This window comes from Bicyclus anynana, chromosome 3, assembly GCF_947172395.1.
Source record: "Bicyclus anynana chromosome 3, ilBicAnyn1.1, whole genome shotgun sequence".
Taxonomy (NCBI): Eukaryota; Metazoa; Arthropoda; class Insecta; order Lepidoptera; family Nymphalidae; genus Bicyclus; species Bicyclus anynana.
In genome coordinates this window covers 6,850,141-6,877,858 of record NC_069085.1, presented here as the reverse complement: position 1 = coordinate 6,877,858, position 27,718 = coordinate 6,850,141, and the positions used below count along the sequence as shown (strand labels likewise).

The window sequence follows — 27,718 nt, the reverse complement described above, 5'->3', positions numbered from 1 at the left end:
AAAAAAAATTGTCAACATGTATGATTTCAAAAAATCTAAATCTTCAGATAAAGACGTAATATTTTGTCTGTATTAAATATCGACTTTTGAAACATATTACAGCATATTATTTCTAAATTATTATGAATTTATATTTTTTAGGGGGACAACTCAATGATTAAGGCGATTTTAGGGGTTTTTGACACAAACTTTAGGGATAAATATTTTGGAGAGTTGGTAACACTGAAGCGAAGCGAAGCTCACAATTTACACATGCGCTGAGGCGGTCGCTCGCGTTTTACGCGTCATAATTATTCGTAGTTTGACGTAGAATCCTCGTGTCTAGTTTCGGAGATCGTAAAAATGCTAACTGAAAGTGACTCAACCTTATAACTACCACGCACAGAAAAGTTTTCATACGGCTCTACATTTAGTTGTACGAAATAACGAATCTCATACCCACGTGAGTTTTATTATCAGTGTTAGTGATTGATTTTTGCGGCATGGGTGAAGAAACTCAAGCCGGTGATGGAAAAGTTACTTTAAAACGCAAAATTACTCTGTTCAATGGTGTCGGAATAATTATAGGCACGATTATTGGCTCTGGAATATTTATATCGCCGACAGGAGTTTTCCGCGAAACGAAGTGAGTAGTTTCAATGTTTCCCGCCTTTTTCACTCAATAAACTTTCGTATTTCGTATTTTTGTGAATTTATTGTATTCATTTCATTGTATTTTCTATATATTTGTCTTTTATTAATTCTGAATATTAATTTGTAAAGCACTGTGATGCATATTGCATTCAATTTAGACGCTAGTTTTTCCTGTTGTAATAGGTCAATTCACTTCTATATTCTCGCTATCGAATATATTAGATCAAATAGGTAAGTGTCGTTTAAAGTTAAAACTCTCGTTAATGTGTTATTTTTTCTGGAGTTATCAGATAGGAACAACGTTAAAAGATAAGCTTGGAACAGACCATTGGTTTTTGTCGCGAGTTTATAAAATAGAAGGGGAGAAAATTTGTATGAAAGTCCTCAATTTTTCAATGCCTTGGTATAGACTTGGTATATGGGAGGGACTAAAAAGAGGTTCTACAAGGTAGAACACGAAAGTATAATTTAAAATGAACTCTTTCTGTGTTCGTCATAAAAAAACTGTGTCTCATTATTTTTTAAATACTTTTATGGGGTGTTTCTATAGGATTTGAAAATATTTAAGAAAAATCAGTCATTTTCAAGTTATTTAAATGTAAAATGTAGAGCGGCAGCTTGACTTATTATATATCGAAGATAGGTAGGTGTAGTGGGGTTTTGAAGTTATTTTTTATTGGCTAGAATGTTTTTCTATTCTTTAGGAGAGGAGGAATTTTGAATTAAACCAGTCTTTCGAAGTTCCTACAAAGAACATTTTGTGATGTTTGCATGTTCATGTTTGCATTTTGTAATTTATTTTAAAAATAAACCAAAATACCTGTTTGAATAACCTTTTCTCGCAGACGCGACCAATACGCTTTATACAAAGATATATTATAAAAAAAAGCTCTTTGTGATACACTAGCAGCACTCATTAATAAAAAAATAATAACACTATGGATGGGTGGATGGTTTTAAAAACTTTTTCTCGCTAAAAGCCATACATACACGCAAAAAGTTATTTATTTAATTAATAGGTGTATTATTATATTGCCGAAAAAAAGGTAACAGACATACAGATTCGCATTTACAATATTAGTAAGTATGGAAGTTTAGATTATAACATGCATTCTTACAAACAAAAAAATAATTAATTAAGATAAGAACGACGCAGCCTTGACACAGACAGTTCTTTAGACTTTTAGTGACTAAGATAACAATGATTAGCTACTGCAAATAAATAAATAAAAACTATTTGCTAATTAGTCACAGCCAATTTATTAATAGTTAAAACAACACGAACATCGATTATTGTAAATTAAGTATTATACCTGCCTAATTGCTTAATTGTGATAAATATCCTCGTATAGGGTAATATTTGCTAGTTTATTGCAAAATTGCCTGTCAATAATCTATCAAGATTTTGAAAGAAAGGCGTTTTTCATTCTTTACAAGCTAGCCCTTGACCACGATCTCATCTGATGGTAAGTGATGATGCAATCTAAGCAAGCCGGCAACTTAGGAGTAGGATGAAAGTTCACACCCCTTTCGGTTTCTACACGACATGGTACCGGAATGCTAAATCGCCGATACGTTTTTGCCGGTATAGGGTAGTAACTAGCCATGGCCGAAGTCTCCCGCCAGTCAGGCCTGGACTAATTAAGAAAACCTGAATCGGCCCAGCCGAGGATCGAACTCAGGACCTCCGTCTTGTAAATCCTCCGGGCATAACATTGCGCCACGGAGGCCGTCAAAATAACTTAGTATTTAAAACCAAACAGTCTAAGATGAGTGACGTGAGACAGCGGATATGACCTCTGCCTTCGATTTCGAGGGCGTAGGTTCGAATCCGGTTCGGGGCATACACCTCCAACTTTTCAGTTAATTATGTGCATTTTAAGAAATTAAATATCACGTGTCTCAAACGGTGAAGGATAAACAACAAACTTGCACACATGAGCATTGTGTGAAGTCTGCCAATCCACTTTGGGCTAGCGTAGTGGACTATTAGCCTAACCCCTCTTATTCTTAGAGGAGACTCGTTCTCAAAAGTGAGCTGAATATGGGTTGTTTATGAGATGAGAATCATATAAGCGGGCTTACTTGGAAGGTCGAAGGTTTACAGATATCGTCTACAATGTCGAGTCGCGTGTTCAGGACGTGTAAAAACTATATATTATTACATAAATGTATATGATGGAATATAAAAAATATAAAAATATAAAGATAAAATGTGTGTGCTCAATGGTGTAGCTAAATTCGGATCACATTTTGCAGTGATTTTGTAGCCACGTAACCTATCTATCGTATAAAATTATCATTGTTTATCCAACAAATCAGGGAGACTGTCAGGGATAGGGATACATAAGTAGGATACCTTTAATCCAGGGAAAACATACTGCTCCCAAAGATAGAAAAAATACCGGAGTATTTTTCAGCCTCCCTATGAAGTACCTAACTCAGCACTCGTATTCCAATTAGCAAAAGTTAAATAACATGGCTATCAGCTTACAGCATGGTCTTTAATTACGACATATTTTGCGAGTACCTAAGTAGATTGTTCTCGGCTACCGGTCACGGGTCAAATTTGGTACACACTCAAATTATATTCGTTCTTAATATGACTTATTAAGTAGTTCCCGCTCCTGTGGGAATACGAGGTTAAAATATAACTAATCTCACAATTAAACGTTTTTTAAAATTGGTTCCGTTGATCCAAAGACCACGAACCTTTAAAACCTCGCAAACTCACAAACTATCCCTTTATAATATTTGTAGGTAGGTATAGGCTAAAAAAGACTGTAATTATTCAGTAACATTGGGTAATGTGGTCAGGTATTCTTTAATTTGAGCTCGGCCCCGTAACGTGAAACTCCAAGGCTTTTATCATGTCATAAACAATCCATATTCGGTTCAAAACTAAGCACGGGTCTCCCCTCAGAATGAAAGGAGTTAAGCTAATAGTCCACCACGCTGGGCCAATGCGCATTGATAGAGTTAGACATAGACAACAAGTACTTTATTGATTTTTTCTTTTATTGATCACATAAAATTCAATTCCAAGGCTATACATTAGTATACTTACTGCTTATACATTAGTATACTTACTGCTTTTTGTTTACATATGTTTACATTACTTTTACTTACTATGAGTAGGTATTTAAACAACAATATAGGTACACGTATTTCTACTTTACCTATTGATCTACCTACGGCTTGAAAGTATCAGATTTTCATTCCTAGTAGCAGATGATAAATTAGGGACAAAAATGACCCATTAAACATACTAGGTACTTTTATTAGTAAATAGAAAACAGTAATTATACAGTAAGTAGATTGTCGCACTCTATAATTTTGTTTGTGTACTCGCAAGTGTCGATAATCCAATACTAAATATAGTTTATTTTATAAAAAAATTTACTGTACATTATACTTATCATCTAACTACGAGTATATTTTGTCTAAGTCTGAATAGATATTAAGGGTACATCCGCGTACAAAAACGGAACCGTAGGACCACTCGTCCATCTGTCCATCTGTTACAGTCCATTTTTATTATCCTTGAATTGAACATTCATCGCAGCAGCACCAGTGTGCGCATGGCCTAAGTTTTTCGAACTAGCCATATCGTGAACGGTGAATGCACTCCGCTTGAGACTTAGCAACAGGGCCAAGGCCGTTCGGAAGTATGGCACACGATCAGAATTTTGATGAAGTCTAGCACTATGTGAAGAAAAACTTATCATACTAGAATAAGATAGGAATTATAATTCTTACTGATTTTTTATACATCACCGTCATTTGAAACGGAGGTACTCGTAATATATACCTTTATAACTGTAAATCTGATTGTAGCTTCTTCTTTCTCATTACACTCTTGACAGAGTGGTCGTGGTCGTCATTTGGGTGCGGTGGCAAGCCTCACTATCCGTCGCCATTCCTCCCGTAGTGTGGCTCTCCTAGCACATTCGTGGAGCAAGCCATGGAGAACGGTTTTTACTTGGTCAGTCCAGCGCATTGGTGTCCTGCCACGTGCTCTTGTGCCCTCCACCTTTCCTTACACCACAAGTCTCTCTATGGACGTGTCATCTTTTCGTGTAATATGACCAGAGAAAGTCAGTATGCGACATTGTAATATGGAAGAAAGACGCTGTTGATTGTAGCTACTGAAACATTTAATATGCACCTGCCTACAAAGGCATATTTTAAAATATTAAAAAATTGAATCGAATTGATGTTTATGAACTTTTAACAGGTACTTTTTTTTCATCATCTATACTTATAATAAATTTTTTTAGAGGGGTCAATTCTGTACACGAAATATATTTCCAAAATAACTATCAGTATGTATGTTCTTTATAGAAACAAAAACTACTGGACGGATTTTAACGAAACTTGGTACAATTATTTAACATACTCCTGGGCAGGTTATAGTATACTTTTCATCACGCTACGATCAATAGGAGCAGAGCAGTGAAGAGAAATGTAGAGAAAACGGGAGAAGTTACTCAATTTTTTAAGCTTACGTCGCGTGTACAGCCTTAATGGTTAAAGCTACATAGAAATCATGTATGACGGAAATGTTCTCCTTAAAATTATCTATAAAAACACAACAGCATATATATGTCTATCTTTTATGGTTGACTCACAATAACACGTGTAACTCCCGATAGCTTAGCAGTTCGGAGCTTTCTGATTATATTTGTCTACTCTTATGTTTATAACACTCATCACTCATCACTAATAAGAAAGTTAACATTATTACCTATTAAATAAAAAAAGAATCATAAAAATCGGTAAAGAAACACCAAAGTTATACATGAAATACGCTAAGCCATTGAGCGTGAATACTAATTCAAACTGCTTTAAGGACTAAGGATTATTTTTGTGTAACGATAGCAGCGCTCGACGCGAGTCGCGGTGGGAGGAATAAATAAAGAAGTGCAGCCTTAATGAGAGGGTACGGTAGGGGTAGGGTAGGGGTAGAGTAGGGGTTAGGTAGGGGTAGGGTAGGGGTAGTGTAGGGTAGGGGTAGGGCAGTGGTAGGGTAGGGGTAGGGCAGTGGTAGGGTAGGGTAGGGGTAGGGCAGTGGTAGGGTAGGGTAGGGGTAGGGTTGGGATAGGGTAGGGTAGGGGTAGGATAGAGGTAGGGTAGGGTAGGATAGGGGTAGTTGAAAGTTTACAACTACTTTCACGCGGACGAAGTCGCGGGCGTCCGCTAGTCGTAAATAATTGTCCTAATCAACACAATCAAAATCGTATAAGGACTTATACCGATATACTTACTACTATCCTTTCTCTCGTAAGAATTATGAAAATATTGATCCTATCCAGGAGCGCTGCATGGTCTAATTTAGGCATTGGCGAAGTCGCATCAACAAAACCTTTTTCCTAAAAATAACATTCCGTTCGATTTATGCAATTTTCATCAATCCAAACCCAAAGTAAGAAAGTTGGTAGTGTGTCTTGCCTCGGAGAGCACGTTAACCTGACGGCGCCAATCGTGGTCATTATCTGATACATCTGATAATGTTCGCTACATACTATAGAGTCAAACATTATCACCGTCGCATACCCGTGTAGTGTAGCATAGAGGCGTTGTAGTGGGTTGTGTTGACCCCTCTCCTCTAAGAACGCTAATTCAAAGTTAATAATGATTATAATGCGATTTTATTCCGTTTGTTTCAGATCGGTAGCCGTGTCCCTCATAATATGGCTGGCTTGCGGGTTATTGTCAACTCTAGGAGCTCTATGCTACGCAGAACTCGGCACCTCGATCTCAAGGTCGGGGGGTGACTACGCATACATCTACACGGCGTTTGGCCCACTTCCCGCCTTCCTGAGGATGTGGATCGCGTTGCTGATCATCAGACCGACCACGCAAGCGATCGTAGCGCTGACTTTTGGCCAGTACGTGGTGAAGCCATTCTTCCCTGATTGTAAGCCGCCTGATGATGCTGTGAAATTGCTGGCCGCTGTCTGCTTATGTGAGTATTTAAAAAAATAAACTTATAAAGCTTAAGGGAGAACTAAGATCTATGTTAGGATAGTTTATGTAGTCGGTGGCGTGCATAAGATAGTTAAGTGGAGTAGGTTTTATTCGTAAAAATTGTTGAAAATAGGAATATTCTCCAATAGGTACAGATTTCTCAGGGTAGGCAGTAAAAAAAGAGGTACAGGACATGTGTTCAGTTTTCCTTAAGTACCATAAAATGCCGACCATTATTATTTTTTTATTCCTTACTTATTAAATAAATATGATTTAATGTTTGTTAGACTCGTTTAATCTCGAAAACAGTCAGAGCTATTTGAATGTTTACATATTTTGTCTCGGTTTATGTGGTTTAAAAATTATGAGGAAATAACAATAGACCATCCGAAATGTTAGAAACAATCGATAATGGTAATTTTGTAAGGCAACGTACGTGTTATTATGCAGTGCAAAGTTCATCTATTTAACTAGTAAATCAAGGGTAGTAGATACTGTTTTTGTTAGTATCTTTATAGTTTCGCCTTGTCCCGTCTGTCTGTACACGTTTTACTTCAGAGATTGATAAGTACTAGAAATCTGTAATCAAATCTGTAATGAAAAATGTATCTGATGTTAGCATAGATTGTATGTAAAATTGTACGTCTATATTAAATACGCCGACAAAGTCGTGAAGTAAAATCTCGATAACAATTTTTTTAATGCACCTCCCTACTTATATATATTTTTTACTTGTTTATATCACCGTAGATAGGTCCTACAGATATTCCAGGGATCCGTTTTTGAAATATTAAGGTCTTAAGTGATTATATTTGTTAGAGTCAAGTATTCTCGACCTCTCAAAAAAATCTTTTTCAAAATAATTTTGGATCACATTACTTGATGACAAACTTGCTTAGGTATTCGGTTTGTGCATACAAATAAAATGCACATTTTATTATCACAGTAAGGTAAGGTATAAAAGTCAGTAACAAGAAAAACTGGTCCAATACAACGGTCATTGTACCAACTCGACTTGACCCCATACTGCGAAGGGTCATATTATCGGTTTATCATTTTCTTTATTTAGCCTTGCTCTAGATTTTGTTAAACACTTCGTATTAGTTTTTAGATACTCAGGTATACTACTAGCCCAGTATCCGTAGAGCATTTGATGATATAGGGATGATGACAGATTTGAAATTGTATATAAATTAGGAGTATGCGAATAGTAAAGCAATTTTGTAAAAGTAACAGGGTATCTGCGATCATTACTTTCGGAGCTACAAGGATTCAAAGAGTCAGATTTGCGGCACTGCCACGGATCCCTGAAAAACGCCCCATACAAAATGGTACGATTTAATGACGTCGTAGGTCATAGTGATTGTTAAATTTGTACGGGCGTTCAAACAAAATTACTAATATCTTTGTTATTTGTGCGTTTATGTTTATAGTTCATTTATTGAACAATGTCACATTTAATGTAAGGAAGCTAAAACTGTATGAATTTTTATCTAATTACGATAAAAGATTTTAATTTTTTTAAAAAAGCTCCATGAGTAGCTTCATATTGTTGAGACGCTTAACAATTAAATTTACTAAAATTTTGATTCTGGTAGCTAACTGAGTTACCTGGCAAAAAAGAATTTCTGAGCGTCGGAACGATATAATGTACCACGCAATTTGTAGGACATTGTGGCTGTTAAGTTGTATAACTAATAATTAAGCAACAGTAAAATAAAATCATCTGGTTAGTAACAACTTTTGGTAAACTCTCCTCCTTCCAACTTGTATCAATAACAAGGATATTAGCAATTGTAAAAATGCTCCACGGATCCTAGACTATACCTATTTTCGGTAAAATATTGTTTTTAAAAGGTGGGAACTACGTACTATAGGTTTTCCCCCTTCTTAATAAGTAATACAATAAGTTATTCATTCAATGGAAAATAACAGAGCTGTGTTTTATTTGTGGTTTGATTGATTATAGTGTTTACCTATTATAAGCTTTAATTTTAATTGCTTTTATGGTGAAACAATTATTGTATGTGTGTTTATATTTGTGTATGTTATATTATATATGTGATGTTACCCAATATTATTGGTGTTTTCACGGGTTTACTTAAAAATCGCTAAATCAATCTATACTAATATTATAAAGCTGAAGAGTTTGTTTGTTTGTATAATTGAACGCGCTAATCTCAGGAACTACTAGTCCGATTTGAAAAATTCTTACAGTGTTAGATAGCCCATTTATCGAGGAAGGTCTCCGTATTCATACGGGAACGGGAACCAAGCGGATGAAACCGCGCGGCATCTACTAGTTTTAATATAATTTGGTACCTTGGAGCTTGCAAAATACTTTTTCTAATTCTAGCGACAATGTTTGAAAATATAAGAAGTTCCTCAAATAATATACATATAAGGGCGAAGTCGTAGGCTACAACTAGATAGAGCTATTTAACCTCATAATATCAGATAGTCTACATAGAGGGACATATGAGTTCTTTCATTCTTTCATCATTTGAAGGATGTTGTATGTGGTACTGATAGAGTAGGACTATTATGGGATGAGTCATTGGATGGGACTTGTGGACGACATTGGTGGCGCCGGATCGACGACGGCGGACAGACTGACAGAGGTCGTTTAAGATAATCCATCATGCTACTTAATTAACAACTTATTTATTGTTATTGTATTTATTATTAAAGACCGGTATATATCTAGTATAGTAACCGCATTTATTACTATTATAGTATTGTTGACATTGCAAACAAATGAAGTCGAAATGTAATGAAAAATATGGCCTCGTTTTCGAAATTGATGTCGTGATAAAAACTGTATTAGGGCTTTGTTATTGATTTAAAATGTTTTTTTATGTTGTAAGTTACAATTATGTAATATGTTTGTTTAGCTAGTAGATATATGTGTATAATTATCTAATTACATACATTTCTCTCATATTTACATAATAGTGAGGATATGATTAATACCTAATCGTTTGGAAAGAGTGCGACTACGAATACCGTAACTCGAAAAAACTCCATTTTTTATTTTTTTATTACCATAAACTCGTTTGTTGGCTTACTTATAGACTCATCATTATCAACCCATATTCGGCTCATTGCTAAGCTCGAGTCACCTCTCAGAATGAGAGGTGTCTCGAGCTTAGCAATTTCCTTACCATGTTTCCTTACCATGTTTTTTCTTCACCGTTTGAGACACTTAACTGAAAAGTTGGAAATGCATGCCCCGGATCGGATTCGATACGCCCTCCGAATCGAAGGCACTAACTAGGTTAACATGGCTCTCGACTTATGTACTAACTACCGACTAATAAACTCTACCTTGATATTTTTTTTATTTAGACTGTCATTATAGTTTGTTGTTGCGGTATAAACTTCAGTCGTGATTCTGCCAAGTTGCATGAAGAATCTTAGGAATTTAATAAAGAAAAATAAAAAGCATAGGAAGGTAGGAACAAAGAACCCCGGATGGATTCGAAACTAGTCAGACAAAGTCACGTGATCTTAATAGTTTGTGTATAACGATTTGCTTGGATTTCTTTTTGCATTATCTACTAATCTTTTATGTACGATTTAACTGATAGTAATAGGTACCTGTACTTGGTTGTAACAAATCGTGCATTTACTTAGCCTACAAAATGGACAGAAGATATCTCAAATGTTTTATATTCGTTATCAAATACAAAATAAGGAAGTTCATAAATCGCTTTATCAGTATGTTATAAGGAAGGAAAACAGAGTGATTTCGTAACAGAATAATGCATTAATATAGAAAAAATAAACCCATTTTATAAACATTCAGTAACAGTCATCGTCAGTCAGAATAACCTACTGTCAATTTATTGTCAGTAGGATTTTTCTGTAACGATGTTTTTATAACTCGACAGTGTGAGTTTCGAATTCTGGTATATCTCTCTCTCTGTCTAACATGATACTATAGCGAGAGAGCGCTAGACACGAATTCGAAACTCACAATGTCGAGTTACAGAATAGCGCTGCAGATCAGGTAAAATTTCAAATTATCACGAAAAGGAAATCGAATCCAAACCTTCATAGACACAATGAGCCACTGCGGCACTGCAGGATGACGTAGGCATATTAGGTAGGTAGGCACTCGTACATATAAAGAAAATAATAAATTGTGTTTTTGGAGTTTACTCCTTAAGAATCGATTTTTCATATAAAGCATGAAGCGGTATTAAAAAATATGGGCAGTAGAATTCGATGAACGAATGACAGTGTTACGTTTTTTGTGCGCAACCTATTCTGCGCACCTTTCACCGCCGCGGCCCTTTGCTCCTCGGTTTCGCACCTTTCACTTTTCATGCGCGAGTATTGAGACGTACATAGTGTATACTGCGGGGCAACATACACCTATTTAGACAGTCGATCTGAAAGAGTAATCTCCATTCGTGTGTCGGAGCTGACACACGACGTTTGGCGCATAATCTACCTATTGTAAATACATAATATAATACCGATTATGCACAAGACAGTCAAAAAATTATCTAATCTAACTTTATAGTTCAAGTAATTTAACTGAATCGAAAGCTAATCTGAGTTAATTGAAAACGGTCATAAAATTGAATCATTATAATTATATGCGCGTTTTTATTCCGCGAAAGTTAAGTCTTTTACTGCAATTCCATCCGAAGTTATGTGACGATGTAAGTGTAAGTTGTATTTTGCGAAATGGTGCTCTGTCGGTCATGGTTATCCACTTTACCTCAGATGGGCAAGCTGCTGTTGATAATTTATACTATGAAAAACATAATAATGCTCTTCTCCCAACTGTGCCTTCAGAAAGGTCATCAAAATATTATTAGTAGCTAGCGGACGCCCGCGACTTCGTCCGCGTGGAATTTAGTTTTTCACAAATCCCTCGGGAACCATGGATTTTTCCGGGATAAAAAGTAGACTATGTGTTAATCAATGCCATGCATATACCTCAATACCAAATTTCAGCTAATTCAGTTCAATAATGGAGGCGTGAAAGAGTAACAAACATCATCATCATATCATCAAAATCATCAGTTTTCTGACAAATCTCGGGAAATCATGGATTTTTTCGGGATAAAAAGTAGCCTATGTGTTAATCCAGAGTAAAACCTATTCCAAATTTCAGCCAAATCGCTTCAGTAGTAGCGGCGTTAAAGAGTAACAAACATCCAAACATCCATACAATCTTTTGCGTTTATTAGGATTACAATAACTATTTAAATTGATCTCTGCACTACTTCCTTAGTAAACGAACAGGCCCCACATTCCCTTTCACATTTAGGTAGGTAGGTATAATGGTATCAATTGGCAACTTAATTAAACTGTTTACAGAGCACTTCTCGTTCCGTTGAGTTTGCACCACACTAAGCGTAACGGTATTCTTACTCGTGCATATTTTCGCCGAAAAAATTTAGGTCTATGATCTTTTCAAGAAATAAGAAATAGGAAGACCTCTCAATTATAATATGGATCAGTGAATCAGAAATGAGGAGGTCCGTAGAAGAACCAAAGTCACCGACATAGCTCAACGAGTGGCGAAGCTAAAGTGGCAATGGGTGGGGACCCCAAAGTCCATCGGCTCTTCGAACACATAGTTTCCAGCACTTTGGGGTCCCAAAGTGCTGGAAAGGCGATCCCGCATTAGAAAACGCAGTGTTGGTCGAACCCGACCGGGCGGACTGACGACATTATGCGAGTCGCAGGGATTCGCTGGATGCTCGCGGCTCAGGATCTTGATGTTTTTACACCTATTGTTCACCTATTGGGGGATGGTTTGCACTGATTTTCAGGCGCGAGATTGCTGTTCCAGCGCCTTGGGACCCGTACGTATCGTTTCTTCGAACTCTATGCCCGCCCATTGCCACTTCAGCTTTACGAATCGTACAGCTATCGATAACTTTGGTTCTTCTGCGGATCTCCTAATTTGTCATGAGGCTCATAGACCAAAGTTAGCGATCACGTTTTGTTCATTTAATTAAATTATTGGAATAGGTTAATGTTTACTTACGTATAAGTACTTATTTAGGTAATAAACGTTACCTAAATAAACCATTCACTGAACCATTATAACAGCTACAATGTGTTTAGTGATATTTAAAGACAGTGGATTATTTTCGCACTCAGTGGAAAGCGTGTGGATGTTCTTTGTTTACAATGCACGTTGTTTTGAAAAACGTGTAGTTAGTACTTACCCACTTCCCATAATGGATCTCGTATTGTAAGTAGATGTTGTGCTGAAGCGTGCATTGTATGCATAGTGTATTTCTTATGTCACCCTAGACGTGAGTTCTCAGTCATGGGGACGTCAAGGTTGACAAACTCAGCCCACATACCCCATCGGCACGAATGTCTCAGTAAGGGGACGTCTGATTTTCACAGGGTACGCCCTTAGAGAGCCACAATATCACTGCCACCATCATCAAACCCTTAGACTTTCATCAGACAGAACTTCTATGTTCGCCCAGGTGACGCTTCAGCCCAAGTCCCAAGAATTAAAGCACAAAGTTTTGAATTTGTTCGTGCAATTGTTTGATCATGATTTTGAGTCTAATAGTGTACACATGTTCCCAGTGTTCTATTTTTAGGACAGGATACTTTGTAGTTTAATTTGGATCCATTTGGATGAAAACATCCAATTTGATGATGAGTGGAAGAGTATTATCGCTTAAAAACAGGGCAATATTCAACACTGAGAAGGGCATGCAAGTAAGATGCAAGAAATTAACATTTAAAGGGGAATTTAAACTTTATTATTGTTCCTGAGAATAGCGGGTTCAACCAACAAAATGTTTAAAATAATTATTATCATTGATCAGCTATAGAAAGGGTTAGACAGTAGATAGTAGAGTGGAGTGGTAGTATATGTAGATTTCAAACCATGATTTAAAATTATACTAGAATGAGAATGAAATTGTGAAAGCCTTTTCCATACGCAGGTACTAAATTAACGTCGCGTCGTGTAGTAAAATGCATTTTACCTATAATATACATAATAGATGTATCTTAAATCGAAAGTTGAGAGTTTCTGCGCGAGAAAGCTTGTTATTCAGTTTTCTACGAGTAGCTTTCTTTCGTGCGTTAAAATATAATTAGCACGGTTATAGAGAACCTTGACATGTAAACGGTTTTTTTCTGAAATATTGTAGGTGCCTACGAGTACCTGTTCAAATGTTTGTTTGTTTATCTGTTACTAGCAATCCCTATATTTACATTGCTGGTATCTATTTATTTATTACCGTTGATGGGAATTTTGAAGTTAAATGTAATCTTTGTGATTTTAAGCTCGATGAAAAGAAAATTCGCCACGAAAAAGAGACAGACATACTTTACTGAACATATATTTCTGAATCTATTTCACTTGTCAACTTTTTTTATTTGATATCTTTTATGCATAGATTTATAACACATAGATAGTTAGTTACTAATCACAGCCTTTGCCACAGAAATGAGAGCCTTTGACGCAAATAGTTTTATTCATTACAAAAATATGGCGTTTCAAACAATAGCAAAGAGTAAATTAACAATAGTCTGAGAAGTGAGTGTGCCAACTTACTGCGCTATCTCAGTCGGCACTCACGCACAGTTGAGGTATTCACGAAAAGCAGGACTGAGCCTTAAGGAGGTAGGCCTGGCCCTGTAATGAGCCCTGGCCTGGCCCTAATATAGGCTTTATCACCGTCAACCTAGAAGCTGATTGACCTATGTAATTTTAGCGTTCATCTAAGTATGTTCATTTGTCCCCAGGTGTACTGACTGCCGTCAACTGCATCAGCGTGCGATGGACCATGCGCATCCAGGACGTCTTCACCTCATCCAAGCTGCTAGCGCTGATCGTCATCATCTTGTCAGGAATCTACTACATTTGTATTGGTAAGTCGCTAATCACCAAGTGTTTGGGATTCGTAGATGTGTAAACTAGCGGCTGCGACTCCGATCACCACTGTTTTTTACCTGAACTGTCGATTTTTTTGGGATAAAAATTAGCCTATGTTCTGCTCCGATGTCCATTTTATCTCAATACCAAATTTCATCCAAATCGGTTCTGTGGTCTAGCTGTAGTGAGTGTGACAGACAAATTTACTTTCGCATAATAGTACGTAATAATAGGACGTCTACTAACTATAAACGACCTCCTTGCCAAATTTCGTATTTGTACGTAAAGCGGTTTTCGGAACTTCGTGATGAGTGTTTGTCATTTATATATTAAGATGGAAGTACGGATTGATTACGAATTACAATGACCTCGTTGGTCCAGTAATTAACTTATCTGGTTTGGGATCGCGAGGTGCTGGATTCGTGACATAAGTTGAGGTATAAAATAATGAATTTCTTTCTTCCAATACCCTCAGTAGTAATTTTCAGTCCGCAGTTTAGAAGTTGCCCTTAAGGCTCGGAGAGCACGTTTTAAGCCAATATCTGATTGTTTTGGATGCGGTCGTTATGTTATTTTTTTTGATGCGGTCATTATCTGATAGTGATCGAGGAGTGGCGTAAAGGGTCTAAGCCCCATATCCCCTCACTTATAAGGAGGGAGGGCTTGACTATGTGGTGGACCATTAAAATAGGATAATGATGAAAATAAATGAAGTAGGGTATAGCTATAAATAGTGCGCACAAAACAACGTTTCAAGGAGAGCTAATTTCCGGAAGGGTCGCGTTCTCGTGGCTCTTACCTTGTTAATTTAAGTCTCGATGATAACCTACTTTATGGACATACTAATGCTTCGACCCGAACTCTATACTGACAGCGGCGAAGAGTTAATGTAAGCCGATTCACAGCATGGGGCCCTTGAAAAATCGTCACGTAATCTTTAGGACCCTTATAGTTTCGCCATGTCCGTCAGTCCGTCTGTCTGTCTGTCCACGGTTAAGCTCAAAGACTATTACTACTAGAAAGCTGTAATTTTGAGTATGTGCATTACAGATGTCGATAAAGTCTTGTAAGTAAAATAATCTATAGGTAAAATAACCTACTTATAATAAGTCTGTAGAGAGGTCAATTCTGTACATGAAATATATTTCATGACATCTTGATCACGTGACCTGTCGATAGTAAATCTCATTCCCATACATCTTTCTAGTTTTCGTAGCGTTAGCGATTTTAGAAAAAGAATCGACGAACCACTTTGCTAGGGGGCTGTGCAGCGCGGAATTGCAGCCAGTATTCTTGCAACCATGCACTTGCACATGGGCATGGTTTGTAGTTATTTAAGCTCATAATTTATTAATTATCAATAAAAATTAAATAAAAATCTTAGATTACTTCTGAGCCGATTAAAATAAATAAATCATTATATAGTCATGATGAACTTCCGCTAAGTAACGCCTGCTTCTATCTAATACTTCTGAGCTCACGGCCTTGTAGGATAGAGGCCCTTCAAGCTTTGGGCCCGTAGTTTGATGCAGCTCTGGTAATGCCACTGTACAGACGTACATTCCAAATTAATGCTTAATGATTTAGTTTTTGCTCTGCATTTACGAATCAGTCGGTCAGGACAAGTGTAATAACAATATAATATGATTAAAATTATCTCCAAGTAAGGTCAGCTTTATAATCTTTGGGTCTGTCTGTTCGTAAATTGTACTCGTAAGAATTGGGTCACTTTTGTTCATTTGTGTCTACCTAGCTTGGGCAGGAACTGTATAATAGACGATCAATTACGATTCAGTTTACGAGCATTGATAGCCAATCTACCTATTCTATTTATTGGCCATTGACTATTTACCAAATTGTCTCGAATACCTGTAAAAGAATATTAGAGTGTTGGTATTACTTTTAGATAACAGTGACAGTTTTCCTTTTAGATTTAGATGTCTGCATCTTCGACCGCGAGAAATCCAGTTATTCACAAATCCTAAAATAAAATAAAAGTAAAAAAAAAGGATAAAAGTAACCTAATGAGGGAATAATCTTTTTTCATTCCAAACAGCCGTATCCATATCCGTATGCGTTTTTGCGTAAAAGTAAAAATACTTACATTTATTTATCGTTTATAGCTGAGTGGGGTTTGGGGAAATATCTGTTGGATATTTATTTTACCTGCGGCTGCGAGTGAAACCAATGTAGTTACGTGAATAATTTGAAACTGTCTTCTTGGTCCAGCGGCTACTTGGTTCGGATACACACAGTGCCGGATTAACGGAATTTGTTGCCCTGAGGAGCCTCCCCTGTGGGCCCCTGTATCCTTACGTGAACTATAAACAACTATTTAAAAAAATGTCAATACTACTGTAGTTAGAATATGTATCAATCAATGTCAATTAGAACAGGGATTTTAGTATTTCCTTAATTTTTGTTTCTCTTAGGCAGGATTCTCTAAGCAATTGCTTATGTAGCTTAAAGGCTATTCAAGAAAAAAGAAAAGGTCAAAAACCTGGGTCAAGGCCAAAAATTATAGATATCTATTGGATTTTTCTTTAATCAATGCATAATGCAAATTGGTCAGAATCTAAGGAAAATTCCTAGGTATAATTTATCTATTAACACAGTTCCATAAAATAGTACTTAGCAACCTACGTTGTTTTGCTTATTTAACTCTCTTGGTAACATATAAAAATGTTATATAATAATCATAAAGAAACTAGTGACTATGATAATTAATTGTTTAATATAAAATTGTAGATTACAAATGTTGTTTATATGAATGAAAAACAAAAAACTTAATTATGATTGTTGTAAGATTATGATAACAGATACAGGTCAAGAGTTAGGTCGTGCTGTAGATTTATATATTAACTTGTTTTGATATTTATTGTAAATATTCACCAGATTGTATTTTTATACAGGACACACAGAAAACTTCCAGGAACCCTTCGAGGGTCAATTTAGCGCGGGAAGCATTGCTTTAGCCTTCTACTCCGGTCTCTTTGCTTTCGGTGGTTGGAACTACCTCAACTTTGTGACTGAAGAGCTTCAAGATCCATACAAGTAGGTATAATAAAAGTAAAACAAATAAAGAGCTTACAACGGGTATATTTCATAGGTATTGCACATACTCGTATTTTTTTTATTCATTACAAGTTAGCCCTTGACTACAATCTCACCTGATGATAAGTGATGATGCAGTCTAAGATGGAAGCGGGCTAACTTGTTAGGAGGAGGATGAAAATCCACACCCCTTTCGGTTTCTACACGGCATCGTACCGGAACGCTAAATCGCTTGGCGGTACGTCTTTGCTGGTAGGGTGGTAACTAGCCACGGCCGAAGCCTCCCACCAGCCAGACCTGGACAAATTAAGAAAATCTCAGTCTGCCCAGCCGGGGATCGAACCCAGGACCTCCGTCTTGAATTATGTATGGAATTGTAAAGAGACATAGTTATCATCATAATATGTATATGCAATTCCAGCGTTAAAATAACAAGAGGTCCACTACAACACATCTAATCGTAACTTCAGAAATTATACTTGCCTATATGTAAGCAAATAATAATCCCTGGCAGTCATGATGACGAACTTCATGTCGAAAGTCCTTTGTATCATAATAGACTTACCTGACAATCACATCTCACAAGTTAAAGAAATAATAAAAAAGACAAGTTGCCGGGAAATGAGACTAAAAATATAACAATTTCGCTCTCATGATGAGCATCGTTGGATAAAAGCACGTAGCTATCTACGATTACATTTATCCTATGTATTTTATAGATACTACATTGTTATAATGATGTATTTTGTACTTTTTTGCGTATGCTCTAAGAAATTATTAAAATTGTAAAATGTACCTACCTAATAAAGAAAAGCGTTAAAATAACTATAATAAATATCAGTAAAGATGCGTCAGAAATAATATACCTTGTGATTCGTTTAAATAAATCTCCAGCAGATTATCTGAACGTTGGATTTCACTTCGTTTTGTAAAATTGTACGAGAGTCGAAAAGATCCTTTAGGTGATATTGTTTTAGGATTTGCTTCTGAAATTTTGACATTATATAGCTTGTACTAACAAGTGGCAGTTCGTGACTTATTATGCGTGGAAAATAATATTAAATTTAAGGTAGAAACGTCCCTTTGAATCATTCTAATGATGATTAAAATCACTATCTAATGATTAAAATCCGTTGTGTTGTTCAGACTTTGTTGTATAGGTAATATGTTACGGATTAGGATGTATAAAGCTTATAAGCTTTAGGGGAAAGAAAAAGAAAATAAGAATGGACTTAAATCCCTCGAAGTAGTTCCCTCGAGTGCTCGTCAAACAGTTCTCCAGCAATTTATTTGAGTTGGCGTTCTAAATAAAAGATCCAATTCCTAAGTGACGCCGAGATAAATCATTGCTCTAGGAAACTGTGCTTTATTTATTCTTAATGCTTTTAAGTCTTTATCTATTGTATTGCAGTTATAATGTCCGCCATTCACCGTGAAATTAAGTAAGTTACTCATAGCTAGGACATTAGAATACAGTTATATTTAGCCCACACAGGTGTTTGTGTCATTTTAATTTTTTAATTATTATTAGACCCCCGCGACTTCGTCCGCCTTCTTAATTCAGCCCTCTCGCAAAGTTCTTTCATAGCGGACGTCTACTAACTATAAACTAGCTCCCTACCAAATTTCAACTTTATACGACAAGCGGTTTTTTATATTTCGTGATGAATAACCTTTCGTTTTTATATGTAGGTAGCATATTTAGATTACCCAGCCAATTTAGACATTTAAACAGCCAAATTATTTTTATTGGCATTTTTTATCCCGAACGTATTTTGGCTCTTTTTCTTTATCACTAGTTCAACGGCACTACAAGTCCAGCAGTGTTATTATGTATCTCGGTGTACCATTCACATACGAGTCACTACATCGCTTTTCATCATATTTTCGTTTTTGTAATAATCTAACATCGTATTTTCAACGAAATGACATAAGTATCTTCATTTTACGTAAAGTGGCAGTAATGCAGAAGTGGCAGTAGCAATTAGAAAGATTATTTCAACGAAAACCCGTTATTTACGTATTTTCGTTGAAATAATCATGTTAAATGATCACAAAACAAAAAAATCCGTGCCATTTGATGTAAATTGACGTAATCAAGATAATTTCGTTGAAATAAATATGTTAGATGATCACAATTACGAAAATACGATGAAAAACGACGTAGTGAATTGTTATTTCAATGGTACACCGAGTTGCATAATAACCCTGCAGGCCTATGGTGGAAAATAAAAGATGGAGTATGGAGCTAGGCTCACCATGCTGCTCTAATGCGGGTTGACAGATCACCCTAATCTTGCATTAGGGTGATCTGTTATCAGATATAGCTGATGTACCTACATGATAATAACCGGGACCAACGGTTCAGTATTTTCGAACCAGGATTCAAACCCAGGATCTCGTGATCCGAGGGACACTGCCTGCTGGCCATTAGCTGACCACTGAACTAACAAGTTATTTAGTCCTATATTAAAGTTTAATTTTCCTGTGGAATAAAGTTATCTGTAATAACTAAAGCAAGTTTTGTGCATAATGTAGTTGGTCTATAACTTGGTTAGTTATTCCAAGCTTTAGAATTGCACTAACTAGTTTGAAATCAAGTTGGTGTTCAAGGATAGAACCTTTATTGAAAACTCGAAGCAGGCTTGTTCATAATAATTACTTTTAAGGCTTGATCAGATTAGATACAGATTACTGTGAAACACCACAGATATAATATAATTGAAAATTTTGAATGATGATTGATGAATTCGATCAAGTCATCAATAGTCTCTTTCAGTGCGCTTTCATTTGAGAGAGAGAGCGATTCGAGTATATTTCATATGCCAAGGTTTCCTTGGCATCCACATGCGTGACGTTAGTTTTTTTTATGGGTTTCACCGGCCTCACCGCGCTGCTTGTAAAGACTCATTCTGTATCATTCTTCATTCTGTGAGTATAACACTTAAGATTTCACACATAGAGCGTATCTCGACGTTTCGCACTTGTCTTATTGGATACATTATTCATGGCTTCGTGCGAATGGTGGGGTTCTTTTCTCTGAACGGTTGAATTATACCTCACATCTTGATTATACGATACCCCAAAGTACTTATCATTAATTGCCTTGTACATTTTTTCTTTACCTGCGTATTGTTGTTTATTTTTCTTGTAGGGTTTTTGTTCAAAAATATGTGTAATGGCCATTCAGATTTGTAAGCTTTGTTCTTATTGTTCTTCGTGATTGAAAGGAATTTTAATTGTTTTTGATTTCCTGTTTTTGATTTGCAAGGTTAGGTACCTACTTAATACCTTTAATTCTTAGTACCTTACCTACCTATTGACCTTGACTCTATCTTATTATCTTGCGTCTTTGACTATACATATATACGTCTTGTGTGTAGGGACTAGGGAGGTATAACTTTTCGTTTTTTTTTAATTCTATACAAGCTAGCCCTTGAATACAATCTCACCTGATGGTACTTTGATGATGCAATCTAAGATGGAAGCAGGCTAACTTGTTTGGAGGAGGATGAAAATCCACACCCTTTTCGGCTTCTACACGACAACGTATCGCTTGGCGGTACGTCTTTGCCTTTTGTTTTAAAAAAACCTCAATTGACCCAGCTGGGCAGCAAAACCAGGACCTCCGTCTTGTAAATCCACCGCGCATGCCACTGCGCCACGGAGGCAGTCAAACTATTTTTTCCTTAATGATTTTATCAGCCTTTTTGACAGCCGACTGCAAGGCCAGGTCTTCCTTCTTTTTAGGAAGGATCTCTTCCAAGCACAGGGATGTAACTCCACCAACTTATTCACCAACACCAACCCTACTTGGCTGAGAGTTCAACTGAAAATTTATATTAGGTGCCTATGAGAATAGGCGGTGATAGCCCAGTGTATATAACCTCTGCATCCGATACCGAAGAGTGTGGGTTCGAATCCAGTCATGGGCATGCACCTCCAACTTTTCAGTTGTGTGCATTTTAAGAAATTCAATATCACGTGTCTCAAACGGTGAAGTAAAACATCGTGAGGAAACCTGCATACCAGAGAATGCGTGTGTGAAGTCTGCCAATCCGCATTGGGCCACCGTGGACTATTGGCCTTACCCCACTCATTCTGAGACCCGAGCTCAGCAGTGAACCGAATATGGGTTGATAATGACGAATATTATAATTATCTTATTGTTTAGATCATGTAGTGTTAATCTAAGTGGCCGAACATTTTGCCTTGTTACCCTAAATTATTAAAATATTAGTAGCTTGTAAAAAATATAAGGTTGTCGGTTAACCAAATGAAAAATAAATATATATATATATTGAGACCATAAATATGTCTGACGTACCATAAATATGTATGAAACACCCTCATTCTTTATAACGTCGTTTCAGGAATCTCCCGCGCGCAATATGGATCGCTATGCCAATGGTGACCATTATCTACGTGATGGCGAACTTGGCCTACTTAGCTGTCATCTCTAAACAGGAGATGATATCGAGCACAGCTGTTGCTGCGGTATGTATAATAAGTATATTCTAAAGAGCTACTGCATTTTTCAATTGAAACTGTAGTACGTACCTAATATTGCTAATCGAGTATAGAGAAATAGAGTTTTGAAAAGTTAAACATGATTAGGTACAACATAACCCTAAAAATGTGAAGTAACAAAAAACTGCTATCCGGATAGGGACAACCCATCACCTCCATCACCATCCATCACCACTTCGAAACCTCTCGGATATTTGGGCCGAATCGCCGGAGGACGAACCCGGTACTTGATCTTCGCGTGTTCCCGGGAAGCCTTCTTGACTCCCTACAAGTTATTTTCTCTTATCGTTCCTTGTCCATTGATGCTCACTCTCTTCTGGGTCTGGAAGACACGACGTTGAGATCCGTTTGCCCGCGGTCCTTGCCTAGTCATCACCTTTGACTACTGATCAATGGTTCAGGGCGCTCCGCCTCTGCTATCCGGATAAAAAAAAAACCCAACTACACGGACGGAAACGGATAAACTTGACTCCTACACGTTGAAGTTTGTGTAGCCTGTTACGTTTGTGTGAATAGTATAACATCATCATCATTATCAGCCCATTTTAACACCCAACTACAGGGCCAGGCCTCTAGGAGAAGAGTTACTTGATCACCATCAGCCGTTTATGATCGATAGTCAGTACTGATAGCTTTACATGCTCCTCGAGGCATACATTCCTAACTCTAAGAAGTGTTTTTTCGGTTTAAAGAAAATAAAGCCGAACGCCTAGTCCGATCGTGCCTCTCTGCCGCTTGGTCCGAGATCTTGCTTGCACGCTCGGCTCAGGCGGAACAATGCGGTGACAATGAGTTTACTCATAACTGTAAGATTTTAGCACTTCAGGCACTTTGTTGAATGCCTATTTTCAGTGTTAATGTTCAGTGCTTTGCAAACTATTGATTTATACTCTGTCCGTAGACAATGGTTATAACTTATAGGTAGGCCATCTGCTTGATGAGTTAAGCTTTTTCGTGCGTGCAGCCGGCGTTCATTGATTTGATTTGATTTATGGTAATTATTAAAGTAATCACGTCAAAATTAATTTACTCAATTTCCAGATATTCGGCGATCGTCTCTTCGGTGGATGGAGCTGGATGATACCGGTGTTCGTAGCGTTGTCCACGTTCGGAGGCGTGAATGGTGTACTCTTCACCTCCGCGCGTCTCTTTGCCACCGGCGCGCAGGAGGGACACATGCCGGGGTTCTTTACGCTGTTCCACATAGACAAGCAGACACCGATTCCGTCGCTAATATTTACTGTGAGAAGGTTTTCATACTTTACTATAGATATTTTCCCTGGCTGAATTTGTTGTACCTAAACTCTCTCCTAGAATTCAAAGCGCGTTTGGAACCCTCGTAACTTAAATTTTGTTAACATTAGATAGGCACCTGCCTTTTCGAAAGTGCTAGTAAACTAAGCTTAATTGAAAATAACTTGAGTAGTGTCAAGGAATTCCCGGATGGAACGAAGTTCGGTATCGCAATGGCTATCGAAATCGCAATTGCTATAGCTATCAGCTCACCAGCTGGCTTCAGGTCACGGCTTACAACTGAAAACAAAGAAAAAACAAAAACATTACCTTTCTTCTTACGCAGTCGGGTAAAAAGTGTCGGTTCAACTTTTGGTCTTAATTTTTTCCGTCTAGCCCCCTTTCGCAAGGCGCCATAAGGAACTTTGTTCCAATAATTAATGACTTAGACAGTATTTATTATTAAATAATAATAATAATCGATTACTTTATAACTAATAAAATAAATTGCTTGACACACATACCATATTTATACTGACTTTCCTTTTTTTTTTCTGTGACGCTACAATTTAAGGTCATCATTTTGTAATCATCGCTCACTTTTGTTTATTTAAATCATTTTTTTTTGTTTACAGTGCTTCTTTTCACTGCTAATGCTGACAAACAGCAACGTGTTCGACCTCATTAACTATTTCTCGCAAACCTTGTGGCTGTCGGTCGGCGCGTCGGTCGTGGGCATGCTGTGGTTGCGTCGGACGAAGCCCGACATGCCACGGCCCATCACAGTCCACCTCGCCATCCCCTATATCTTCCTCATCGCCATCGCCTGCCTGGTCATCATCCCCGCCATCACCAACCCCACGGACACTGCCATCGGCCTAGCCATACTGTTATCTGGTATACCAGTATATTACGTTTGCGTCAAATGGAAAACGAAACCCTACTGCTATGATGCTCTCTCAGGGTGTGTTCTTAGATTCCTACAGAAGCTATGTTCGTGTATTTATGTAGATTCGCCCGAAAAAATGTCTGATTTTAAATAAATACTTATATCTACCTAATGTTAATGTTATATGTGAATATGCATTTATATTTGCTGGCAAATAACTTGGACATTCGTTAGAAATCAACATCAATTTCAGATATTTTTTTATAATAAAAACTAGAGGACTGAATTTATTATTGTTACAAAAAATGTAATAAATGAGGAACCGGTCGACGGATTTTGTGCAAACTTCATCTACTCGTACTAAATAGTTCGTACGAATAAAGCCTAAACATTATTATAATTTGATAAAACATAATTATTATTTGGTTTGGATAGGGGAGCCCGTTCTTGAGTAGGTACATTACAACGAAAAGTGGCATTGATTTTTATATAATAAAAATAGTTTAATAAGGCTGGATAAAAACTTACCTAAGGTTTTTAATTTATTTTTAAATTATTATCTTTATACTTACACGTATATTAGGAAATATTTATTTATATATTAATAATATTGCAATAAGACGTATTTAAAGAGAATTTTAAAATGCTTACAATTATCTTGGAAAATCCTAATTCATGGGTGTTCTAAGTTAATATACCGATAATAATGTTGTTATTTGTTCCTATTGTAAGTACACTGTTCAATTTATTTGCCGGCATTTGTATACGTACTTGGTAAAAATGTAACACTTATTTATTGACGTATTCTAGCAGAGCTTCTATGAATATTGGACCAATATAATGAATATCAGTGCGAGTGATTGTGTAATAATAGATTTAAGGATATTTATTGCATGCCAGTTGCTTTAATTTTCAAGATGATTACGAAACGCGTATTGCATTTGTGTTTTTTTAAACATGAAGGTATTTTTAAGCAAAATAACGAAATGTATTTAGTTAAATATATATTTTTATACATACAGCTGATAAATAATTAGTTCTTGTTTCAAGTATAATACTTTTACGACCATTGACTTAAATTTAGCTAATATATTTTACTGGGAGCCTTAGTGATCCGCTTGACATGACGTCATGACAAATCCAAAATGGTTGACAAGCGTAGACTGAGAAAGTAATAGTCAAATTTTTCCTACCATTCCCTCAAAAAAAGAAAACGACTTATGTATTTTTTTTTTTTTTTATTCTTTACAAGTTAGCCCTTGACTACAATCTCACCTGATGGTAAGTGATGATGCAGTCTAAGATGGAAGCGGGCTAACTTGTTAGGAGGAGGATGAAAATCCACACCCCTTTCGGTTTCTATACGGCATCGTACCGAAACGCTAAATCGCTTGGCGGTACGTCTTTGCCGGTAGGGTGGTAACTCGCCACGGCCGAAGCCTCCCACCAGCCAAATGCGACTTGCGACTTGGTGCGACTTGGTTATTGGTTTAGAAACTTACATAAACCAATGTTAAACACAAAATTAAAGCCTTCAACTTGGTGTAAAATATAATTAGAAAAATATTATACTTATTAGTGAAATATTGTACAAGAAAAAAAAAATGGACCCGGTAAAATAAATGGACATTTTAGTATTATTTATGTTTTGTAATACATTATAATAAAATCGCGTAGATTGGTCTGAGATCAGGCTCGACAAAGACAAAGACAATAATCTCGATGTAGTCAAGCTTGTGATTTTGGAATAGTCGTGTGAGAATGTACCTAATAGGTAGGTGATATTGTGAAAATAAAAATAAAATTATGATTAGTTAGATAATTCATACATGAAAATAGTTTATACAGCATTATTATGTATTTTTATTTATTGTACAATATTAAAATTGTGTAATATGTATTTGTTAAGCATTACCATGTATTTGTAATTAACAGACAGATTTTAGAAACTTCTGTCATCTGCATAGAATTATAAAATCGTAAATCTATGGTCATCTGTGATTCTGAGATTTGTGGCACTGACGCATTAAGCTGATAAAACTTGATTATTACATAATAGTCATTTTTTTAAAGAATTTCGACTAATCCTTCCAATGCTCTCTTATAATAAATGTTAAATAAAGTACCTATAATATACCTACCTAGTACTTAACTGCGGTAAAATAACTTTGTGTAACCTAAACCTAGGATGGGTTGACGACATAATTATTATAGCTATCTCCTGGCATTCTAAGCTTATAAATTATTGATGTTCTGCGTAACCCGCACCTGTTATATAATGAATACCTATACTATTTACTGGTTACATTGATGTAGGACATCTCGCACAGTCCTAACAGCTTTTACCCGCGCATTTGTGTAAGTAGTCATCATTATTATCAACATTCAACTTCCTAAATATCTATAATGACCATTACAAATTAAAATATTCGCCTTAGTGATGACTACCTACTAGGCTCAAGTAAATCGTAGGTAGAGTTTCATGAAAGAAGTCACTAAAATTGAAGTGGCTAAAACCTGAACTAAAATTGACAGCGCCATAAAGGCCGTACAGACTATTTTAGTCGAGTACGAACAATTTTTGGGCTGTAAATCCAAAAATTGTTCGTATTCGACTAAAATACTAAAGTAGTCCGAACTATTTATTACCTATTTAAACGGGTACATACCACGATAAAACAACGAGGTTTTTAATGTCGATATTTCAGCAGTAGTATTTTAGCAGTTGCGAGATGCGAAGTTGACATCAGCTGTTAGGGGCAGAATCGATCTACCCTCTTTCTAGTTCTTTTCTTCTTTTTTCAACAACCGAAAATCGACATTAAAAGTCTCGTCCTTTTATCGTGGTATGTACCCGTTAAATAATATTCGTAATCAACAACCACGAAATAAGTTTAAAATCATTAGTCCGAACTAGGCATTACACAAATAACAATAGGGCCTACCAAATGTCATTGTCATTTGGACATTAACTATTTAGCACCGCGTCTCGAGGGTCGAGGACTTCTTTCATGAGAAGGACTATATGAAATTAGGTACCGAGGTAGGTACATATATTATCGCATTCAATATTATATATTGTGAGCAAAAATGTCTTGTTTTATTTACCTTCCGTATCAACTATAATTTTATACTATAGATCGGTTACGTTCATACAAAATCACCGCAAAAAGTGATCCGAATAATAGGCTACAAACTGAGTGCACACAGGCATTTGTCTTTAATTCCATTATTTATTTATGTTTAAATAGTGCTTACACTTCCTGAACTTGACATTTTAGACGATATTTAGGTATTATTTGTTTAAATAACGTGCGTTATTGACCACAACTAACATTGAGATGTGGAAATCTCCTCTTTTTTCATAACCTAGTAACACATCTAACAGTATTAACATCATTGGTTGCAATCGTGTTCGTAGGTTAAAAAGCTCCGTGGAGTTTTAGCGACTTTCTAGCGAATTTTGACAAAATTCTAGGGTCTCGGAGTTTTTGGAGTAGGCAACACTGTTTGTCATTCTGTCATTGTCA

The 27,718-nt window shown here is 36.5% G+C and overlaps 1 protein-coding gene across 1 annotated transcript; it reads left to right on the top strand.

Annotated features, from left to right (window-relative positions):
- The first annotated feature begins 238 nt into the window (after nucleotides 1-238).
- On the top strand, nucleotides 239-26,324 carry LOC112048679 (large neutral amino acids transporter small subunit 2). Its single transcript, XM_024086321.2, has 7 exons — nucleotides 239-625; nucleotides 6,303-6,601; nucleotides 14,353-14,478; nucleotides 17,395-17,536; nucleotides 21,910-22,033; nucleotides 23,108-23,308; nucleotides 23,935-26,324. Exons 1-7 carry the CDS (start codon nucleotides 483-485, stop codon nucleotides 24,340-24,342), a joined length of 1,443 nt encoding a protein of 480 aa, XP_023942089.1. The 5' UTR covers nucleotides 239-482; the 3' UTR covers nucleotides 24,343-26,324.
- Nucleotides 26,325-27,718: the final 1,394 nt, after the last annotated feature.

Excerpts from the sequence above, each read along its gene's own strand:
- LOC112048679 (XM_024086321.2), top strand. The coding sequence starts at position 483 with ATGGGTGAAGAAACTCAAGCCGGTGATGGAAAAGTTACTTTAAAACGC. Across the intron at positions 14,479-17,394 it reads AATCTACTACATTTGTATTG|GACACACAGAAAACTTCCAG; the intron begins GTAAGTCGCTAA and ends ATTTTTATACAG. Across the intron at positions 22,034-23,107 it reads CGAGCACAGCTGTTGCTGCG|ATATTCGGCGATCGTCTCTT; the intron begins GTATGTATAATA and ends CTCAATTTCCAG.